General features: G+C 36.0%; 1 protein-coding gene across 1 annotated transcript in view; it reads left to right on the forward strand.

Moving 5' to 3' along the window:
• The first annotated feature begins 4,014 nt into the window (after positions 1–4,014).
• Positions 4,015–23,767, forward strand: part of TNIP3 (TNFAIP3 interacting protein 3) — an 81,206-nt gene continuing 61,453 nt past the window's right edge. Inside the window, exons 1-3 of the mRNA XM_087723989.1 lie at positions 4,015–4,092; positions 9,665–9,753; positions 18,079–18,181. Of these exons, the coding sequence (XP_087580115.1) occupies positions 4,015–4,092; positions 9,665–9,753; positions 18,079–18,181 (270 nt within the window). The remainder of the gene's footprint in view (positions 4,093–9,664; positions 9,754–18,078; positions 18,182–23,767) is intronic.

Consider the following 23,767-nt stretch of genomic DNA (forward strand, 5'->3'; position numbering starts at 1 on the left):
TTTTCCTCATGTCTTGTGAGGCCACGCCTCCCCTACCTCTAGTGACTGCACGTCCCTGGTTCAGTGGTTCTGAGATCTCATCTGCCAGTTCCTTCAGAATCCTGGGGTGTAATCCAGCCGGTCCTGGTGATTTGAATTGGTCTAGGGTACACAGGTGCTCACTTACCATTTTCTTCCCTATTACAACTTGTGTTCCTAATCTGATTTTTGTGATGCTGTTTTTGATAGGTTGGACTGTTTTATCCCTTTGTGTAAAGACAGATGCAAAACATGAGTTAAATAGTTCTGCTTTCTCCCTGTTGCTTGCCACTTTCTCCCAGCAATGGACCAATTGTTTCCTTAACCTTTTTCTTATTTTTAACACGTTGGAAGAAGCTTTTTTGTTATTTTTTTTTACTTTTGTGGCAAGCCTTTCTTCATTGTGATCCTTAGCTTTCCTCACTTCATCTTTACATGCTCGGGCTATTTGCTGATATTCTGCCTTAGTTATGTCCCCCCACTTTCCACTTTTTATACTTATCTTTTTTGTCTTTCAATTTGTCTGAGAGTTCTTTATGCAGCCATGCTCGCATCTTTTGGAAGCTGTTATTTTTCTTCTTCATTGGTATTGTGCTAGGCTGGGCTTTTGTAATCTCATTTTTCAAAATTTCCCAAGCTTCTTAAGTTGTTTTCCCCTTGAGGATTCTCATCCATGGAATTTTTCCCAAACTCTCTCTAAGTTTATTGAAATTAGCTCTCTTAAAGTCCAACACTCTAGTTTGACTTTGTTCTACTACTTGTGTTTGCATAATGTTGAATTCCAATATTGCATGGTCACTTGTCCCCAGGGTTCCTGTGGCTGCAACACTTTCTATCATTTCTTCTCTGTTAGTGAGAATTAAGTCCAATATGGCTGCTCCCCTTGTTGCCTTCTGTACTTTTTGGGAAACAAAGTTGCCTGCTAGGTTTGTTAGCAACCTGTTGGATCTTCCACTTGGTGCAGAGTTTGTTTCCCAGTTGATGTCAGGGTAGTTAAAATCCCCCACTACTATTGTGGTGTGCTTCCTACATACCTTAATTAGCTGACTAGCAAAAAGTTCATCTACTTCCTCTGCTTGGTTGGGTGTCCTGTAGTATAGACCTATGACAATGTCATTTCCCCCCCCAACCTTTAATATTGACTCAAATGCATTCAAGATAGTTCCTATCATTGTTGTGCTCTATTTCTGTAGAGAGGTAATTATTTCTTATATATAGTGAAACTCTACCTCTGCTTTTATTTGGTCTATTTCTAAAACCTTATATGATTTTATTATATTTTACTGTATCAATCTTTGGTAATACAATAAGAATTCTTTTGAAAATGTATTATCTTCGTTGTAGCTATTAGAAAACATTAAAACATATTTTGGATCTGCCATGTAGGGAAATGAATAACTTGTATTTGGATGTTCATGTGGGTGACATAAAAAGTTTTAATACACATTTCTGCATGATAGCTTCTAATATGAATATATGATAATTAACAAAGGAATGGGTTGAGACATGCTCACATACAAGTCCAAGAGTCACAGATCAAGAGTTTTCTATATTTTTCAATATATTTTAGATATTCACTTTCATTAGCTTACACCAACTTCTATAATTTCAATATAATAAATAAAGTTAACTAAAGTTTATTTAATTAACAAGCAGCTTTTAATACTAATGGGAATACACCAGATTTATATATTATATGCCACCAAATTGGTGGTGATTTAGACACAATGTATCCCAATGGTGAAAGGATCAGCACTATTAGTGAATCTGTCCACTGTGCTGCTGTCCTCCTTTTTTCTTGGAAAAACATCTAGACTGTTCCCGTTCTAGCTACTACTAGAAGATCAGATATGGTTGATATATGATGCCATTGGGAGACAGAGAAATCCATGCTGTACAATGGAAAATGCCATATAACTGTATAAGAATGGAGATCAATCATTTAAACATTTAGAGGCAATAGAATAATGATATATACTTGCCAATATTTTTAGAACTCCAAATGCTTGCAAATAAGTGGCTCATGTTCTATTTAAATGTGACAATCCATTAATTTCACGAAGGAATTATTTCTTTTTCACCATTCTCTCTTGCTTTAGTTGTGGTTCTTGTTTCCTGTCAGTCTTTAGCACTTTAATTTAATCTTTAGCTGCAATCATTGTATGAGCAATAGCCAAGATATCACACAAGTCCTGTTCCCATAAAAATGGAACATGTGAGAGAAACATCACAATGAATCAAAATAAATTCATTTTTATAGTATTCTCGAGTCAAAACAGAAGTATCCTAACCATTTCTGCCTTAATTTCACAGGCAAGAATAGAAAGAGAAGCACTGGAAAAGTTTTTATCCCTGTAATTAGTTATAGCTTGTTCAGCAATTAATAATATTATTTTGACATTAAGATATGATTACTGGACAAAGGATCAACCTCTAGGGTTAAAAGAACACACTGTGGGCTTGCAGAATGATTTAGTTTTCCTCATGTTATTTCAGATTGATATCACAGTTATACTGCTATGCAGGTGACCCACTAAACTACATGAAAATAAGTGAAGCCTGGAGTACAGCAGTTGGAGAAGTTTCATGAAACACTGCCATTTTTTCTGGCAGAATAATATTTACACAGTATCTACATTTAGGTTAATCTATTACTTGTGACCTAAATGTCACTTGTCTGTTAAATTTTGCACTGTGGAAGGATTCCTGTAAATGTTGTGATTTTCTTTTGCTCTAATATGAGGCTAGGTGAGTTAGTGAAGTGACATCATCCATTCCTGTCTTATTTTGATTAATGATCAGTGGGTGGAATAATCAGAGTGCCCCCTCCCACACACTGTATATGTACATATCAACTGTCCCTGTCAGGGTTCCCTTCAGAGGTGGAAAATGACAGTTTCAGAATGCTCAGTCAACACATCTAGGAAAGCTGCTTGGGCAGCTTGACATATGTATAGCATTATTCATTTTTAATTCATGTTTTAAAAATCCCCAAATCTTCACATTACCAAAATTAGTCTTAGAAATCAAATTGCATCAGTAATTAAGAACTTTGCAGATTATTGCATGTAAAAAAGCAATTTTCATTGATTTAAAGCAAATTGACCACATCCTCTGGCTAAGAAAACGTTCTTAGCAGTAGCCCAATACAATCATGAACAAATAAGTCAGCATAATACTATCCTCCTAGGGTTGTCCTAGGGCACTCCTGCACTCCTGGAAACAAAAATCTTTTTCTTGAATAGTGTAGTGTAGTGTATTATATGCACACTAAAAAGCACTAAATGATCTTATGGCAACGTTTTTTCAGTGATGTCTATGGAGTGCATTTCATAGTGATGTGAGGGAATGTTTTTAAAAAATCTGTCTTGTGGAATAATTATCAGTTCTTGAAGGAAGTACTATGGGGTGAAATGGGGGTGAGTACCATGCATTTGACTATATCCTTTCTGTGTTTATATCCTTTCTGTGTTTAGATGCGGCTTCTAAGGTGGAAAAACTTCTCCAGCACAGGCTGAAAAAATTGAGAGTGGCCAGGAGAAACGGAAGAGAAACAGCAAGGCTCAAAGAACTAAAAGTCTTTCTTTACACCTCAGTCATTTCAAATGTACTTTTCCTTCCTGAGACAAATATTTTCATCCTACCATATTTCAGCTACTATAAAAATTTGGATAATAATTATATGATACAAGAGCCAGTTTGGTCTCATAGTTAAGGTACCAGACTAGAAAATAGAAGGCTGTGAGTTCTAGTCCTGGCTTAGGCATGAAAGCCACCTGGGTGGGTGACCTTGAGCCAGTCTTCCCTCTCACCTTACAGGGTTGTGACTAGATTGCATATGTTCACCACCTTGCGTTATCTCAAAAACAACAAAGGTGGGATACAATTAAAAAAAGGTAAAGAAATAAAATATGGCAGTGAAGAAGCTGCCATCTTGTCATCATTTAGCAATATCATACTGCCCCTCATTAGAAGACAACAAGCTTTCGTTTGGTGATGGCCAAGAATGCTGAACAACAAGGTCCTTCTATTCACCAGGACAATGAACAGCCCACCACAGGATTGAAATCAGTGGTGAAATTCAAATTTTTAATTAACGGTTCTGTGGGCATGACTTGGTGGGTGTGGCATGGCTTGGTGGGCGTGGCAGGGGAAGGATACTGCAAAATCTCCATTTCCACCACAATCTGGTGGTTCTCTGAACTGCTCAAAATTTCCGCTACCAGTTCTCCAGAACCTGCCAGAACCTGCTGAATTTCACCCGAGTGAAATCCTGTAGGCCAGCATGGAAAACAGCTATTTGCCTAACATCTATCCAGTTTAACCTGGAAAAAGGAATAGCGATAACACTTAGACTCATATACTGTACCTCTTCATAGTGCTTTACAGCATTCCTTAAGCAGTTTACACTGTCAGCATATTGCACCCAACAATATGGGTCCATATTTACCAATCTCAGAAGGAGATTGCAATATCTGCAATATTACATTCTATCCACTGTGCCATCACAGCTCAAGGTTAGTGCAAGGTACCTTCTTGTGGCCTTACCATTAGTGTTCCCTCTACCAAGCCATCTGATTTAGATTTAGATTTAGATTTTAATAAGACTTATAGGCCGCCCTTCTCCCTGAGGGGACTCAGGGCGGCTTACAATCACAAAGGGAAGGGTGTGCAATAACAAGACAAACAATAAGTGACCAATAATAAAATAGTAAACCACAACATACATTCAACAATCAACATTCGGGCGGGTAATTTAAAAACCTATCCCCAGGCCTGCTGGGAGAGCCAGGTCTTGAGGGCTGTGCGGAAGGTCTGGATGGTGGTGAGGGTACGAATCTCAACGGGGAGATCGTTCCACAGGGTCGGAGCTACAACAGAAAAGGCTCTCCTCCGTGTAGTCGCCAGTCGGCATTGACTGGCGGATGGAATCCGGAGGAGGCCCAGCCTGTGTGATCTGATCGGTCGGAGGGAGGTAATCGGCAGAAGGCGGTCTCTCAAGTATCCAGATCCACTACCATGGAGTGCTTTAAAGGTGGTCATCAGTACCCTGAAGCGCATCCGGAGACTAACAGGTAGCCAGTGCAGCTCGCGGAGGATGGGTGTAATGTGGGCGAACCGTGGTGCGCCCACTATCACTTGCGCGGCCGCATTCTGGACTAACTGCAGTCGCCGGGTGCTCTTCAAGGGCAACCCCATGTAGAGCCCATTGCAGTATTCCAACCTAGAGATCACAAGGGCTCGAGTGACTGTTGCGAGAGCCTCCCGGTTCAGGTAGGGCCGTAACTGGCGGACCAGGCGAACCTGGGCAAATGCCCCCCTGGTCACAGCCGACAACTGATGGTCGAGAGTCAGCTGTGGATCCAGGAGGACTCTGGTTTTGGTTTTTGAACTGTCTCACTCTGTCTGGTTGAAATTGAACAGAATTAGATGTGATCCTGGAAAAAGTGCCTCTGCCCTGTATCAGTGGTAATGGAAAGATTCCTCTTGTGATTATAGTGCTGATATGCAAACTATTAAACATATTTTGCAAACTTGTTCACAATATGCATTGTCTGGTTCCCTAGAAGATCTACTCAAAGCAACACCAGAAGAGATCACCTGGATAGTTGAATTGGACATGCAGTTATAAGGCCACTGCTATACCCCTGGAGAAGTTTTGTATATAATTGCATTGATTGTGTAAATAAGTTGTTCCTCTTCTGTCATGTTCTTATCATATGCTAAATAGTAATAATAATGGGTGGGCAGAGCTCTGGTTTTCCTAAACAAAGGTCCAGAGTAAGAATGATTAAAATGTCCATATCCCAGTATAATAAAGAAAGGCCAGGGCATTATTTAGAAAGTACTTTTTCTTCCAACATGTACGTCTGTGTATGAGCATCTATGTAAGACTGAATTCATGTACAGTTATTCTAGAATTTTTGGTGAAATAAATTGCATTGATTAATTGATGACTGAAATTATATACATATCTCATAACAGTGACTTTGGATGAAATGCAAAGAAAATGCAAGTAAAAACCCAACAATTAAAAATAATGCATAGCAGTTTGGTTAAATAACACATTCCAATAATAAAAATGCATCACCAACAGGTTAGCTTAAGCTCCTGGACTAAATACCTGGTCAATCATCCAAGTCTTCAAAGTTCTATGAAAGTCTCTCAGGGCTTTTCCAAGAGACCTATCCATTTACGTATAAAGGAAACATTGGCATGTTATCACTTTCGCTGAAATGAAATGGTTTCTTACTATATGCCCATTGGCATTATTTTACTTATAGTACAAGGATTCCCTCATAATCATTTATCTGATACAATTATATTTAATTTATTCTGATTTACCTTCCTATTGATACAAACAGGAAGGTTTTTACGCCTTTAGTTTTTTCACACTAATAGATGCATCTGATTCTTGAATAATCACTATTACTAAAAATTATGGCTGATAATGTTGGGGATCTATTTTATAGCACCTTATAGAAGTTCACCATTCACTGAAGAAAGGGAAGAGGCTTTATCCCATTAATATTTTCTGGTGGATGTATTAGGAGAGCTATTTGATTTTTTTAAAAAGTGTTGATGAATGCAAATAAGGACTTTCCTAGCAGCCCTAATAAAAGCCATATTTTTGTAAAAGAAAAAAAGAAAATGAAACCAATCTCAATGAAGAGGCTGGTATCATCTAAAAAATGAAATGTTACTTCATGATTCTTATGGAAACAAAAATAAACCATGTCTTAAAAAGCTATGTGAATGAAAGAAATAATTCAACATTTAGGGAAATCGCTAATCTTTTACAACAAAGTACTGTGTACATTTCTTGAAATGATTAGATGACTTACTCAATTTTACTGTAAACACCATATACTGCTTTAAGGCCATATTGGGTGGGCTCCCGTTCTTGATCAATCCATTTTCCACCACAGAAGACATTTATCTCTCTCATGAAGGTCCCTTCAGATGAGGGGAAAGAAATATTTTGTTTCTTTTCCACGATCTATTACTTCTTGAAGAATGTGAGGGAATCCTTTCTGTGCTCTTTCACTTTGAATACTTTCTATTTAAACTACGTAGGTTGTGATTCTGTGTGATATGATTAAGCAGCTTTTTTTCCTATGAATATTTTAAAACTGGATTTCCCTGAATATGACCTTTTGAAAGATATATGTACATGTGTGATTTGTGATAAGAGCTACAGTTATCTAAGAGCACAAACTGCATCTAGACAATGGTGAGTACTCCAACTAATCTTTATTTCTTTTTCCTGCTGAATTACCCCAAACTTTTTTATTGAATGTTTTCAACAAACAACATCTTTATTTTGATGCAAAGATGGGTTATTTTTTAAATTAATTTTAATGCAATTTACTGATAATCAAAATAATCTTTCTTCAAAAATAGCCTCAGAAATGCAAGTGGTCATGAAAAAGTGTCCCAAAATGGATTCTACTAGGGAAAACTATTTGCAAAAAATGTGCATGTTAGACAAAATTGTAGACAAACATTATACATGTGCTTAAGCAAACATTCACTCAAATACATACAGATGATATTATGATCTTTAAGAAAATAAATCCGACAAATCCAGTAAGACCAACAAATCCAACTGGCAAACATGGATAGTTGAGAAAACCTAACAATTAGATAATTTTGCTTATCTCTTACAGAGTCCAAAATATAGCATTCCAAGCCTATGACTCTCCAGTGTCTGCTTTACTTAATGACATTGCAAGCCTAGAGAAGAAAATATCTTTCTGTGTCTGAATAAAAAATTGGGGTATAAATGACACCAAATACAATACAGAATAAAATGCATTCAACTGTTTGGGAACTAATCAATTTAATTATACAGAACTTCACATTGTAATCTCATATTGTTTAGTCTGGAGTACAGCATTATAAACTGACTCTGTAGTTCTATGTGTGATAGTGGTTACTTTTCTAAATTTAAAACCATAGCATAAATTTACATTTGAAGATGTATGTTGGAATAAAAAAGAGCTTGTTTAGAATCAGGAAGATAATGGTTTTTAGAATCAGGAAGATAATTTTTTTGTTTTTATATAATTGTCAGAATCATAAGTTAGCTCAAATCTAACTGGATTTTACAGTTTTGTGGATATTAAATATTATCTTAAGTTAGATCTTTTTAATGGAATTTGTTTGCTTTATCTATCTAGCTGTCTTTACATATATATATATAGCTATATTAATATTAATATTAGTATTTTAATATAACATTGTAGGACTGAGCAGGCTGAAATATATGAAATACTGGATAAAGCAAAATTATAAGCATAGATCATATAATTATCTTAACATCCGCTGTACAGCTTAACAGTAATTATTATAATTATATAACTCTGAATTATGATGCATGAATGAAGAATTTATTTATGCAGTAAAAAGTTTTTTATAATGAGTCTTGTGTATGGAAAGTAAATGGATAACACAGTTATTCCCTTTGTATTTTCAAAATGGTGTTGTGAAGATAAAAATGTCACTTGATTTGCTTTAACCTCCTAAGAAACTTTTTTGAGAGGAAGTAATGATATGTACTTCTCATATATGCTCTGAAATATTTGTTTTCTATAGTTGATAAATATGAAGCAAGATACCATTATTCATAAATTAGATAAGTATACAAATACAAATACAAATCCCAAGATATGAATATGACTCAGAGACATGAAAATATTTTAGGCCAAAATATAGATCTCTAAACCAATTATTGGCTTAATATTTTTTTCAGTTTTCATGGCATTTAAAATCTTTTAGAAAATTACCAATTATAGAATTTTAATTAAGGATATATACATCCTACACTTTAGTACAGTTAGGATTCGATAAGGGCCACCTTGTTTTATGGCATAGATTAGTGATTTAGGAAAGATTCACTAAGTAGCTCTGGTTAACTCCATTTCTTATGACTTAGATAAGAATTATTCATGATCAGTACTACAATTATTTATAAAAGGACTATTACTTTAACCCATTTCAATGACCTTTCATCAACAAGGCCCCTTCTCTTGTGGTGTTTAGAAAGTCTTGACAGTTTAAAAAGACCCTAAGAGGAATGATCTTTGTTCCCTGGCAGCAGAATTTATTTTTAATTTGAGTTTATTTATTTATTAAACAAATTTACATAGCCACCTAATTTACACATAGGTAACTCAGAGTGGCTTCCAACATTTAAAAAATGTAAATTGTTTTGTTCATAAAATATGTAATATACATATGTAGGTCATACTATTATGTAATTTTATGTATTTGTTTGCATATTTTGTTTTTTCAACCCAAGTTATACAGGAAAATTGCTTATTCAAATTGTGAACGAAGCAGCATATATACTCTGCAAAATACATAAACATCACTGGCTGAAAAATATTTTGTTATTCCCATATCAGGGATGTATGTGTGATGACAACAGCATGTATATTTATTAAATTATTACATATTATGTGTAATATAAATATTATTTCATTGAACAGGTTTTGTTGTAAATTTTACTTATTAAAAAGATACTTGCTGGTTATGTAGATCAATATTTTTCAGTTTGATTTTTTGGGAAAAATAAACAAAAAAAATGTCCCCATAATTTTCTAAAGTTGGTGTTAACTTCCTGTCTCTTCTTCTTTCCTAGGAAGACAACTGGCAGGTTAAAATCAGATCTGAAAGCTTGAAAAAGAAATTTGTAGATATGCATAACAGCCAGTACTCTGATTCTGAAAGGTATTGCATTTTATTAAATGTTGCCCATTTATTACCTACAATCTGTCTAGCTACAGTCATTGTGAATGAAATGGATTAAGTACAAACACTGGAAAGAAAAGTCATTCAAGCTAGTTATCTAGTATGTAATACATATATTCCAAACCAAGCTTTCCTGGAAGCAGTTCCCCATAAATCCACTGGAATCAGGCTTCAGTTAGGTCAAGGATATTGTGAGAGGCTGAATAGAAAAACACTCAAAGTCATGAGGGCCTCCTATTCTTTTTCTTTTGCTATCTCATAGTATTAATCTGCCTTTAGCTAGTGCTGCAAATGTAGAACATGTATTGCTGTACAGGGCTAGTACTACACAGAATAATTTTACTTGGAGGCCCAACAAAATGTAGAAAATGTTCTGAGTTATCAGGCTATTTAGGTTCGTAATGATCATTGATGAAGGTTGATTACAACCATGCCAGGCACACTGAAGACTAACATTCAGCCTCAGTTACTGATCTCCATCTGTCATCAAGTGTAGGCAGTTTCACAGTCACACTGATTTGATTAAGATAATACCAATAGACAGTTGTGGATATAACTATATTTTTTCTATACAACCTGTCTTTGAACATAGCATGGTAATTGATATCAAAAGGTGCTTACAGATTGCACTTTCTATACAGGTAGACCTTGCTTAGCAAATGTCCTATATAATAAATGTACAAAGTTATATCGGTGCTGAAAAAATAATTTTATGGTGAATGAAGGCAAATATATGTGTTTCAGAATAATATTGCAGTAATCATGCAGGATCAAATCTGAGCCAATCACTGGGACTAGAGGTTTATTCTTTCAAGATTTTGGACTCATTCTGGAGTCATCATCAGGAAACTTCTCTTTCTCCAGAATCTGTGCACTGGATTCTACTATGCATAGTATTAATATGATTGTAGGTAGCTTTTAGTTGTTAATTAGGGTGGTGATGGCTGGCTATTAGGTCATGGATTGTTGTTTCCTTGGTCGCTATGCCCTAAGCTTCTAAGTTCCTGGTAAACTAGTGGCATGCCTTGTTCATTGCAATGTGAGGCTGCCAATACATCTAACCACCTGCTCATCTTCTTGCAATCTGTAGTTAGCTTCCTCCCTGTCTGTCCTACATAGTCACAAGGGCAATCTGTGCAGGGATTCTGGTAAATTACATTAGAGGTTTGTCCCAGTTTCAAACAATCTTTGTATGTATTATTTGTTCTCAAATGGTAGACTCTGGGTGGAGGCTGAAGCCAACTCACAGATATCAGAAGTTGCATTTTACTGCTTCTGAAATGTTTTTGATGAGTGGCAGGGTAATATAGTTGGTCTTGTGCCTTCTTTCTGCCTTTCTTCCCTGCATGTTGTGCAGGCATCACTTGTGAGTACCCATTCTGCCTGAATTGTTCATGTAGGAACCTGCTCTCCAGTTGTTTTGCTTGCTGGGTACTACCCTGCCATATGGTGCTCTGATGCAACTCTTTTTATGCGACAGTGGATGTTTACTGTTCAAACTCAGAATGGATGGAGTGTTGGATGGATGGAGCCTTGTGAAATATCATGATTTTTTTCTGTGTCAGATCTATTGGAGTGCTATGGGATACTCTACTACAACATGGCAAAATGGCTGGAATGGTGTTTAAGTGTCCTGATTCCACCCTTGAACATCACGGTCACATCTTCCACACAATTTTTGACAGAACTTTGAGGCTTAAATGTGACCCTGACAAGATCATGTTCACTTTTGATGTAGTGTCCCTACTTACATCGCTCCCTCCACACCTAACCTTCTCAAACTGGTGGCTCCAATAAACACGTTCGCAACTATATAGTAACTTAAAATGCTCATTTTGTCTTCTAAAAAGGTAGTCTTAGAGATGCCTTAAAATAAAACAAAGCAACGTTATTAAAATCACAGAAAGATTCTTTTCTTTAAAAAAAGCTACAGAACTGGCAGTCGTTTGGCAAAACCATTTTTTTTCTAAATATATCCCAACTATTAGTAACATTAGCCATTTCTTGAGTAAAAAAAGATCATGTAGCAGCTGCTGTACAATGAAGAAAAGTAAAAAAATGTTGTTATGAATTGTCTTGTATTTGCAATCTATTTGAGATGGAATACTTGTACTAAAATGTCATATTAGTCTTATCTTAATCAGTGAAGATTTCTAATTACTAAGTAGTTTGTTCAGAGATTTGCAAGACTTTTGGAGACCCTGAATGTTGCCTTCATATTAAGCATTTATCCTTTTATTATAATTGAGCACACACGGGTGCAGATTTTGTTAATAATTGGGACATTCTAATTTTTTTACCCAAACCAGATGTTTCCATGCTAAGTATGACTTTTTTTTTGTTTTAGCTTTGTTATTTCTATGGTTCCCCCAAAATAAGTAAAAGCTATTAGAAAAAAAAATGGTTCTATCCACATTTAACATTTAGTTTTCCAGATGTGTCATTTTACAGACAAACAGCTGCCAGCTATTAGCTGTCCTTTAAAATGCCATTCCTTTTTCATATGGGAAACACAAGCACTAGGACATTTATCCTAGATAAATTCTAATTCAAGCAGATATTTTGCTTGAATTAGAATGGAACGAAAGTGGTGTTTTTCTTTCTTACCTAATTTACATATCTATATATATTATTTAAATCTATATTTATCTCTATTATGCCATAGCACCCTTTTCTAAAGAAGAAATAAGGATTATCTTCATAGCAACCTATGCACATTTTTGAATACAGCTTAGGAAAAGCTCCATCTAATGACTACATCCATGTAGTTTTCTTACAAGAATTTTGTTTACTGTTGCTGTCTTCAGTGCATATTTGCCAGCATCTCATTTTAGTTAATAGTCATATTCTCATTCAAGAATATGGCTGACCCTTACCTTCTGAGATCAGCTACGTGCTACACTGGCTGAGGCAAACAGTGTTAGACAATACAAATTGTTTTCTTGTGCTGGAGTGTTCAATTTGTTTTCCAGGTCTGCATATATGTTCAGATGCCTCTGGAACCTGGTGCTATCAATAAATGTTAAGGACATGTTAACTGGAAATTATGGGAGCTGCCAATCAAATATATATGTAGGTTATCACATTGGATAAGGCTGGACTACAGTAACAGAAAGACAGTAATGCTGTACATTTTTCCCCAATGCTTTGATAAAAAATAATAATCTCAGCCTCGAATTCTTTGTACAATATTATGCAAAGAGCTCACATGTATGTTAGATATGCCAGTTGATGTACAGAGAGTCTTCAACGTATGACCACAATTGAGTCTAAAAATTTTGTTTTAAGCAAGACAATTATTAAGTGAGTTTTGCCCCATTTTACGACTTTTCTTGCTACTGTTGTTAAGTGAATCACTGTTGTTGTTAAGTTACTAATATTGTTGTTAAATGAATCTGGCTTCACTGACTTTGCTTATCAGAAGGTAGCAAAAGGGGATCACATGACCCTGGGACATTGCAACTGTCATAAATATGAGTCAGTTCCCAAGCATCTGAATATTGATCATGCAACCATGGGGATGCTGCCTGAGAAATTTGCAGGAAGAAAGTCAATAGGGAATCTGGCAGGATGGGTAAGTCTCTCCTACTTGCACCCTCTCTGCCATGATTGTGTGTATCATACTGGCCACTTGCAAAGTCACTGCGTCTTCCCCGCCTGACAGCAACCACTTAGTTGCCTGTTGGGAAAGAAGTAAGAAGGGAAAGAAGGAAAGGAAGAAAGAAAGGAAGGCAGGAGGAACTGAGAAAGGAAAGAAAGAAGGAAGCGCAGCGTGGGAGAGAAGGAATCAAGAGAGAAAGGGATGGAGGAGGCGAGGGAGGCGAGGGAAGGGAGAGAGGAAGGAACAGGGATCATTTATAAGTATCTTTCTCTGCCAGTTATTCACCTGCGGCCTTCCCCACTTTTAGTTGTTTCTTCCCCTTATCTCTTAAGGTTATTCCTCGTACCAGTAGATTCTATGACCTCAGAAGCAGTTTGAATCTGATAATGATCTGAATGCTTTGTAACATTGGTTCTGACTTTGAACCATTTCATTCTGTATACGATATGTTTATAAATATTGAATTTGATTGCTAACAATACAGCGAAAAATAGCTTGTTTCTCTACCAATTTGAACTAACATCATTTGGAGAACTGAAATTTCAAACATAGCATGTATCATGTTCCAGATGATGCTTTTGGCACTTTTACTGCAAAGATATTTTAACAGTCTTTTAGCTAGATATTTTAGCTGTCTTGGTGCTTGTCTGAAGCTTCCATTCAGGCTTATACTTGAGAGATGCCAACACACAATCAAAGAGAGCATTGTATTAAAATGCCTGGCATATAAATTATTAAGTATTCATATTATGCAGATTCATTTTTTTTAAATAAAGTTATAATGAAAAGCATATTGTAGAACTTACCCAAAACACCATGCAGATATTAGACCTATTAAACAGAATTGGGTTGTTGCTGTTGTTTTTGTTTATGGTGGGAATTGAAGGCATGTCAACAAAAATTTTATTATTGCTAATTTTTTTTCCAAAGTATAAAACAATTTAGTTTTGTCTCTATACAACCATGTTGTATTGTAATCTCAACATAGTTATCACATTCTTGGGCAAAAAAAGCAAGTGAAACTCTGTGCATTTGAAAGAAGCTTCATTTCATGGAATTTTATTTGTAACAAAGCCATCAAAATAGTACTAATCTATTCTGGTGGGAGTATAGTGTTGAAAACAATAGTTTGCTCAGCGTTTTGTTTAATGGGATTATCCTTCACACATATTGAAAACCAACCACACTAGTAAAAGAAAAAAAAACCAAACCTATTGAATCCTAAATTTGGATAATCCACACTGTGTGCATATCATCTTTCTTCTCTTTTGACATTCATTTGTGTCTTCCAGCTTTGGCAATAAATGTCATCAAGCCATTTAATTTAAGGTGTGGGCTGGAAAATTCACCAAAAATTCACCAAAAGTACAGACAAAAAAAGGGGGGAAGAGATTTCAGGAAACTCTTTCAGAGTAGAAATGTGCATGATGTGGCCTGTTCAAGTTTCCATCATAGCTTTTTCAGTCATTATCCTTGTTTTTCTCTCAGGTACAAAAATAATTATTCCACAATCCTTTATTATTTAACATACTAGAATATCTATGAATATAGGTTGAATATATACCTTTTTCTAGCACTTACTTATCAGGTGCCAGAGCAGCTCTGATTATGCTGTCAATATTGAAGGTAAACATATTGTTTTGATTGATAGGTTATTTTTTTTTGGTGCTAAAATAAGGGGCCAAATAGGTACATTAAGACTGGGCAATACTGAATGCCTTTATTTCAAATCTTATCACTCCTTTAATATCCTAAAACAAGCCAACAATTTTACTCCATCCATAATGTGATCTCAAATATACATACGTACACCCATACCAGTGGTGGGTTCCAGGTGGTACGGCCCAGTGTGGGCATACCGGTGGCAGCTGGGAGCAGCGTTCACTGTATCGGAATGTGTTTCAGTGGGCCCACCCACCCGCCCATGTTCCTTATCTCTTTTTGAGGGAAATGGGCCAATTGCCCATGTGCGCAGAGTGTACGGCACTTGAGCGACCTTGTCAAGCAGCTGGGACATTGCAGGGTGGTTGCGTGTGCACGCACGCACAGCGCACATGGTTAAGATAGACGCCCGGCCCTGTCACAGCGTACCATTTGCGACGGGATCCCGAACCTACCATTGATCCATACATAGAAAATATAGCTCTGCTGTCCTGTGCCTCAGCAATAATCATTTACCTTTTTATTCTAAGCCATGCTTCATACCTGATTTATTTTTCACACAATTAATAGTATGAAATAGCATTAAAACTCTACATCAGATTGTCGGAGATCTAAACCCGATTTCTAAGCCATTTTCTAGAACTAAGTGCACCCCCTGCAGGAAAATGATAAACTTGTGAAATTGTCCTGCCTGGTTGGCAGCATAATGTTATGCAAGCATTAGGAAATTTTTATGCTGACAGTCCTGAAAACATATATTCTGCCTAGTTATGTGCAGGAAGAACATAGGAAAGGAGTTTGACACCCCTGGAATACAGCATAGTCAGACCTCATGAACACCTCATGACTTATTTGTATCCTTGTTACTTTTATAACTTTTACTTTTTGACAACACATAGTTGCTAAACATGACAATTTGTTGGCTCAGGTTTGTTGGAATAATGGGAGGAACATTCATAAGTCTGTTGAAAGATGCTTGAATTATTTCCCCTTTCAACATAATGGTAGAAAATTAGTTTCATAAAGTATATTTAATCTTCTTTTTTCATGAATGAAGATTCTTTACAAAGTATATCTGAGAAACAATTTCTTGTCCCATCATCTCCTTCTCATCTTCAGTCTGTTCTTTGGGCAGCCCTGACTTGTCTTTGGTTGACAGTCTGTAGTGGTTCTTTTGTCTCTCTTTCAGCTCTTTTTTCTTGGATATATCTGGATTCAGTTTGAGAATAATATGTTCAGAGGCATTCCCACATCCTGTTTGCATGAACTAATTATGGTTTCTAGTACAGAAAACCTGAGGATAATACATCCTCCCACATACCTCCAAACAGAGAACATTAGAAATCTTTTGGCATACGATGACTACTTGGTGAGAAGAAAAAACCAACCAAAACTCTGCTGGAGAGAAGTATATTGCTGTCTTTGAATGCCCTACTATAACCCTAGCAGGAGCATATATCAACAGCAATTTTGTTTATGACTATATAAACAACTATCTCATTAGTTTGGTAGATTCCATAGCCTATGTGAATGATAGCATCACAATTAAATATCCCATCAATGATTAAGAGAAAAACAACATGTAGGTAATTTCCATCCTTCCTTAAAAATGTTTAATTTGATTCTTATTCTAAGAACAAGTTACTATGAACTCTTCTTCAAGGACAGGTTAATATATTTTATTTATAAAATAAATTGCAATATCCCTGAAGTATGCCTACACGAGACCTCAGTAACAAGGCTGGGCGGGCAGTTTTGCTGCCCTCCTGCAATTTAATGTGGACTAGTTGCAAGAATTCAAGCTTTATTTATTTGTTTCTTTCATGTGTTATTAAAGGAATGACTTTTTGCCATTCCATTGGATTAACAGAAAATTACATGGTTCTTTCCATGTAAAATATCTATTTTTGCTGTATCTAATAATTACTAGTGATCAATATATAAGCTGTATTTGACAGTGTACTAATTTTCAGTAAACAATTTAAAAAAATGTATTTGATAGGCTCCACTTTTCTTCCAAGACCTCAGTACAGCTTCCATGGAGATGTCCTTCATTTTATTCTCACAGCAGCAACCTGTGAGGCAATGAGGCTGAAATAGAGATTGCAGTATAGCAACTAAGATTTCTTTATGTAAGCAATTTTCTGTGCTTGTTTCAACTCACCTGATACAGAAGTATCCATCCAAATATTAATGAACTATGAATGCATATTTTTATGTAAAAAGAGGCATATTATATTTTATATCAGTCTTTACCAGTCTGGTACACTCAAGATGTTGAACTGTAAATTTTGCAAGTTGAAGTGCAAGTGAAGAATATTTAGGAAACAGCAGATTGGAAACCTGGATGTTGTTAATTGATAACTCTGGAACTGAATGAATTTGAGGAAGTTAGGTTTCTGCCATAGCTGGCAATCATAATATTTTAAGTCAGTATCTCTTGTTAAAAAGTAAAAAATTAAAATGCAGCTGTGGAAAAAGTGTGTCGTATCTACAGAACATTCTTGTAAGCTTAATTTTTTTTTGATCAGCTGATGGAAATACAATATATATAAGAATCCCCCCCCCCCCAAGATGGAACTGTATATAGAAAACTGGCCCAAATAGGAAAAAGAAACCTCTTTAATTAAAAGACTACTTCACTGGGAGGTCCTGTAATTCAAAACTTCTAATGAATATTTCATTGAAAACAAAGAGTTTTAAATTTAAAGAACTTTACAAATATGGCCACAAAGTACTGTTGCAGCTATATAGTACAACCATATTTTATGTTCCAAGCTAGATATATTTAAGCTTATTAGATCAACAGATTTATATTATCAACTAACAGCTTTTTAAAAAAGTATTTGAACAATATTTTGTAAAACTCATAAGTAATTAGCAGGTTATCTTTTTTACCAGAAGCTCCAATTTGATTTTATAGAATATTTTTTGGGAAACTCTTAATATGCTTAAGAGTATTCCTAATTAAAAATAGAGTTAAATTATATTTGTTGTCTTTAGAAAATAAGGTATCATTTATTTTTCTCTTATGAAACCAGATGTGACAGTGTAGAACTTGATGATAAAATAAGGATTCTGATCAGGAAGAATGATACTCCAGAGTCCTGCAAGAAACGAGAGGACAGTTCATGTGCCTTAAATGTAAGTATCTTATGTTTGTCATTTTTGACAGCTGCTTAAAATTAGTCAGTTGAATTTCTTTTACGTAATTGTACAAACACTTTATTTATTGCTAAATGGATGCACCTATCTCTTTGCTCTCTTCAGTTGCTTTCTGGTAGTACGAAGAACTCTGACATGAGATGGCATAGTTTGTATAGTAGAGTAAGACATCATTACATTGGTGTGGCAGGTTTTGGACATCAGATTTACAATAATCAGTTCTGCAATAATCTATGAACTAATCTGGGAGGTTTGAAATCAACACATCAATGAAATGATTGTTCAGGTTTTATGGATGAGATCAATACTTCATAGTTCCATCTTCTTGTTTCCTCATTTATTTTATATTATTCTGTCTGAACTGTCCACAGACACAAGAGGGATATGTCAGTACAATTTATTTGAAAAAAATAATAATGGTGTTTTTTTTCATTGAACGGATGGTATCATTAGTATGCTTCTCCTTGGTGAAGAAGTGTTATATCATTATTCAGATACAGAAATACTATCACATGGTATTCAATCAGATACTGCACAGAATTTGTCAGAAATACTTTACTTTGAATTTCATTACAATGCAATGGATTAGAAATGATGACCTAAACGGCAGCTTCCAAATTATTATTCTGTCCACACTTCACTTTGAATATATATCAGAGCTAGATGAAAAGTCATGATTATATGAAATCATCATGAGTCAAAGGAAAAATGCCACCTTTTCTTTACCAATCAGACTTAAAGATGGAGTTTCTTCAGCAACAGCTGCTAGACTACATTCTTCATTTCCACATGGTAATCAGTTGTGCTTAATTTAAAGGGGAAAAATATCCAAGAACGCCATCTGCTTGATAGAACTAAAATAATGTAGTTCACACCTGATTCCAAAGGATACAGACTTAACAAAATGATATAAAGAGCTGAAACAGAAAGCATTGTTTTCTGCATTAACTAGTTTTGTGTATCATACTAATACTAATGAGAGTGTGAGTAACTGTTCTATCCTGAGCATCTAACTTATACTGATGCTGGCTTGGCTGTCTGCCACGACTAAGGAGGGAGATAGGCAACCCCTTGGCTGGGAGGCCAGTAAATTATCTCTTAAGAAAACAAGGCCTAACCTCACGGATTTCTTCAAATGTTCGCTACACCTGGATAAATAACTGTTGTTTCCTGCAAAATTCCCTTCCCATCGCCCCTTCCCATCACCCCATCACCTATAAGCTCTCTGGGAGGGGCCATTCAGTAGCCACCTGTTTCCTATTTTCTTCTATGAGCCTGTTTCCAAAGCTCCCTCCTCCTATCAGCTCTATGCATTCACACATCAGGGACAACCTCCCTCTGTTCCTCCTCACTGCTCCCTCACTCAGACACCACCTGGTGGCCAACAGGCCTCTCTAGTCCCTGCTCTGACTCTGAACAACCCCCAGAGTCTTCCTCAGCCTCCAGGGCAGTTCCATAGTGTTCATCACTGTCAGGTTCCACCAACAGCTCAGCCAGCTGCTGCTGGGCCACAACAGTAACGACTAATGATTCAAAAACCTTACTACCTATTTTTCTTCTTTATTCATTGCTGGATATTTTTCGTTCTTCCTACTTCAATTATTTGTGTGGTGTTAGGTTAATGTGTGGAATGAAAAGTGAGAAGAACTTGTTTCATTTCCCACATTTTTGGACAATAATGATTCAACAATACCATTTTGTTTAATTTATCTTTCTATTTAATCTGAATGTATCTATACAACATCTGAGACATAGCCAAATAAGTGCCAAAATAAATATCTATAGTGTGTTAAAGCCCAACATTAAAAGATTAGTTAAATTTCAGCTTGCTATAATGGAATCACAAGTCTAGATCTAGGAACATAATAGCCTGGTAAGAATGTAAGTAGATCCGGTTTCTGGTGACATCTGTTCTCTTCACGTAAGCCAGTTCCTTTCCATTATTAAAGTGATTGTCAATTGATGAGACATATTGGAGGTTAGAGAAGTCCAGATGACTGAAAAAAAAAATTCCTGAAGGATGTCTTTCATAATGTCTGTTAAATATTCCTGATATTTTTGATAATCGCCTGACAGGGATGGTTCATGAACACTTTGAAATATTGACAGAAAACAGCAGTGTATGGATGCAAAGTTGTTTGTAATGAATACAAAATTAGGATTATAGGACTGTAAAACACATACAATTCCTGTATAGAATTCTTTAAAACAATCCAAGGGCACTTCTCCATTTTCTTATAGCAATCTCTTACAGAGTGCAAACCAAACTGTATCACTTAGATACATTAGATATATCCCTGCCTCCCTGTAGCCTTTGACTGTCAGATAAATAATTCCAACTAAATAATAAAGTGCCTTTGCCTTCTGTAACATCTGTGAGGTTCTCCTTTACTTTACAAGAATGAGATTCAAGACTGAAAAGCTATACGTGGAAGCTATACGTAAAGAAGGTGTCACAACATGTGTCATATTATGTCTAAATTACAATTCTTTCATTTCCCTCTAGTCATGGCACTGATGTTCCCTGAAAATATTTTTTTAATCAGTTGTACACAAATTGTTGTTCATTTCATCTCCAGCCTATGCAACTAACAGAATGTTTCCGCATCAGTCTTCAATATGAAATAGATGGAGGTGAAAAATGGTTATGACAAAATGAGTATTTTAATATACTGTATAAATGAAAGTGTACAATAAAGAGATAAAGTAATTATGTTTTAATTAACAGAAAAAATATTTATAAATGTTGTCACCAGCCTTCTAAATTTCAAAGTGCTATGTACTTTTCAAGAAATGCACCTTTTTGATATTAGATTGTATTTTACCTGCTGTTTGGTTTGGATGAAAGAGTAGATAATCTTGAAATATAAGAGAATGTTACAATAAGAAGGATATAACTAGTAGAAGAATATAACCTGAGTGTGGAATGTTTTTTTAATGGCACAATAAAGTTAAATTTAATGTGGATTTTCAAAACCACTATGTTAGAAGTGTCAAATTAAGAAAATGGAATCGATATAAACCAGACTGTGCCTGAAAATACCTTTATCGGTTTCAACACAAGACACATTTTATAGAAGAGAAATAGCAAGCAAACTCAAATTGTTAACATATCTGGATTTATTAGTACAGGAACATGAGAATTTAAAATGAAATTCAGACAGCAACTGAGTGCAGATGCATTTGGTTTTCAATATTTCCTATACTTTTAGTTCTTACATACAATTAAAAGAAAACTTTAAGGTACATAGAAAAATAACTGAAATTGAACAGTGAAGAAATGATGAACAAATGATTGCTAAAATATATTAACTTTTGTTGAGGTTTGATATGGAAGAACAAATTAAACAGTGTATGATAACATGAGCTAAGAATTTTGGTTATAATATACAAATGGATTAGTAGGAAAGAATGTGGTTAAAAGGGCTGAAATTTACATTGTGTTATAATTTAAGACAATACTTTTATAAAATGATGAACTGTACTGTTGGTGTATGATTTCAGAAAAGAAGTGTCTAAGATGTATAAAAGTACTTTCCGATCTATGTTGGAAATGTGAAAAGAATAGAAATTTTTACCAAAACTCACAATGGAAAACTGGATAGTGAAGATGTCAGGATTTGAAAAAATGGCAACATTTATCTATTTGATCAACGATAAAAGAAAATACTTTTGTAAAAGACTGGAAGCCTTCCATGAACTTTTGCTAAAAATGAAAAAAATCAAATGGTGTTCGGATTTGCTGATTAAAAAGGTTGAATATGGAATAGAGGAAATCTATGTGATGTAATCATAGAAAGAGTTGAGATAGTAAGTTGGTTTGTAACTGTTGTAAAGAAAATTGGAAGTTACTTTATTAATTATCTTTTTCTTTTCTGTTTGTATTGTTGTTACACTTTTTTCTTTTTTCTTATTCTTAACTTTCCTCTATATTTCATATATGTGTGTGTGTGTGTGTGTGTGTATGTATATATATGTATGTATGTTTTCTGAGGTTTTCGTGGGTGTTTGTATGTAGGTCTTTGGTTATTCGGGTTTTCTCCTGCGTAAAATGGGAAGTGTCTTGGTGATGTTTCGACGAAGTCTCATTTGTCATCTTCAGGCTGGATTACTCGGCTTCGTGCTTCCAGGAGCAATGTGAGATCGCAGCTGTTTCTTCCTTTTAACTGCCAGTGGGGGTGGGAGCTGATTGGGTGGGAGCTCGGTTGTGTTCTGATTGGGTGGAGGTGTGTTCTGATTGGTTGGGGGTTTTGTGCTCGGCTTAGTCTGAGTTGCTGGGGGATTTGAGTTGGTGAGCTATGTTGCTGTTGTTTGGCTTCATGTTTGTGGCCATGCCAGCTCTTCATGGTGGGTGTCCGTCTGCTTCATGTATGGGTTGGAGGGGTTTAAAGTGGCTAATGATGCAGCTGCAGTCTGGCTTCTGGTCCTTGGTCATGCCTCATCATCCCTGTGGGTTTGAGTCTGCTTTCTGCTTGGATGTATGGTGGTGTCATCCTGTGTGGCTCTCTTGAGTGTGGGTCTGGTGTCATTCCTCGTGTTAGGGACTCGTTTGTCAATAAGGGCGGGTTTCCAAATGGCTGGTAGGCGGGAGGTATCGTCTCGTTTGTTCATGCTGTGTGGGCGTTTTTCTATCTCAATGGCTTCTCTGATTATTCTGTTGTTAAAGTGTTCAGCTTTGGCGATAGTTCTGGTCTTTTTAAAGTCAATTTCATGTCCTGTGGCTTTAAGGTGTTGGACCAGGGAAGAAGTTGGTTCCTCTTTTTTGACTGCATTCTTATGTTCTTCAATGCGTGCACTTATTCTTCTGTTGGTTTGTCCAATGTATGTGGTGGGGCAGGTGCTGCATGGGATTTCATATACTCCTTGATTTTCTAACTCAATTTTGTCTTTGGAGTTTCTTAGGATGGTGGATATTTTTTGGTTTGTGCAGAATGCTGTCTTGATGTTGTGTTTGTGGAGGATTTTGCTGATTCTATCTGTGGTGCCTTTTATGTATGGGAGGAGGGCTTTTCCGTTTTCTTGTTCTCTGTCTTGGATTTTAGTGGGGGTTTCTTTTTGGATTAGTTTGGTAATCTTATTTCTTTGGAATCCATTGGATGTCAGTACGTTAGTGAGAGTGTGTAGTTTGGTTTTTAGGTGTTGTTCTTCAGCTGAACGTTTTGTTCTGGAGATGAATGTCTTGGCTACGGAGTTGATCTGGGTTGGATGGTGGTGTGAGAGTGCATGCAGATAGCGGTTAGTGTGTGTTTTCTTCTGGTAAATGGTGTGTCCTAGGGAGCCATTAGATGTCCTGTAGACTAAAACATCCAGGAAGTTGGTTGTTCACTTCTGTTTCCATGGTGAACTGTATTTTGGGGTGTAGGCTGTTGAGGTGTATAAGGAAGTTGTCCAGTTTTTCTTTCCCATGTGGCCAGATTATGAAAGTGTCATCTACGTATCTGAGGCAGAGTTTGGGTTTGTGATCAGATTTTTCTAGAGCTTGGGTTTCGAAGTTTTCCATGTAGAGGTTGGCAATGACAGGTGAGAGGGGTGATCCCATGGGTGCTCCTTCTATCTGTTTGTATT

This window comes from Thamnophis sirtalis, unplaced genomic scaffold (assembly GCF_051295495.1).
Source record: "Thamnophis sirtalis isolate CommonGarterSnake01/CBP01778 unplaced genomic scaffold, rThaSir2_p1.2 scaffold_10, whole genome shotgun sequence".
Lineage (NCBI taxonomy): Eukaryota > Metazoa > Chordata > Lepidosauria > Squamata > Natricidae > Thamnophis > Thamnophis sirtalis.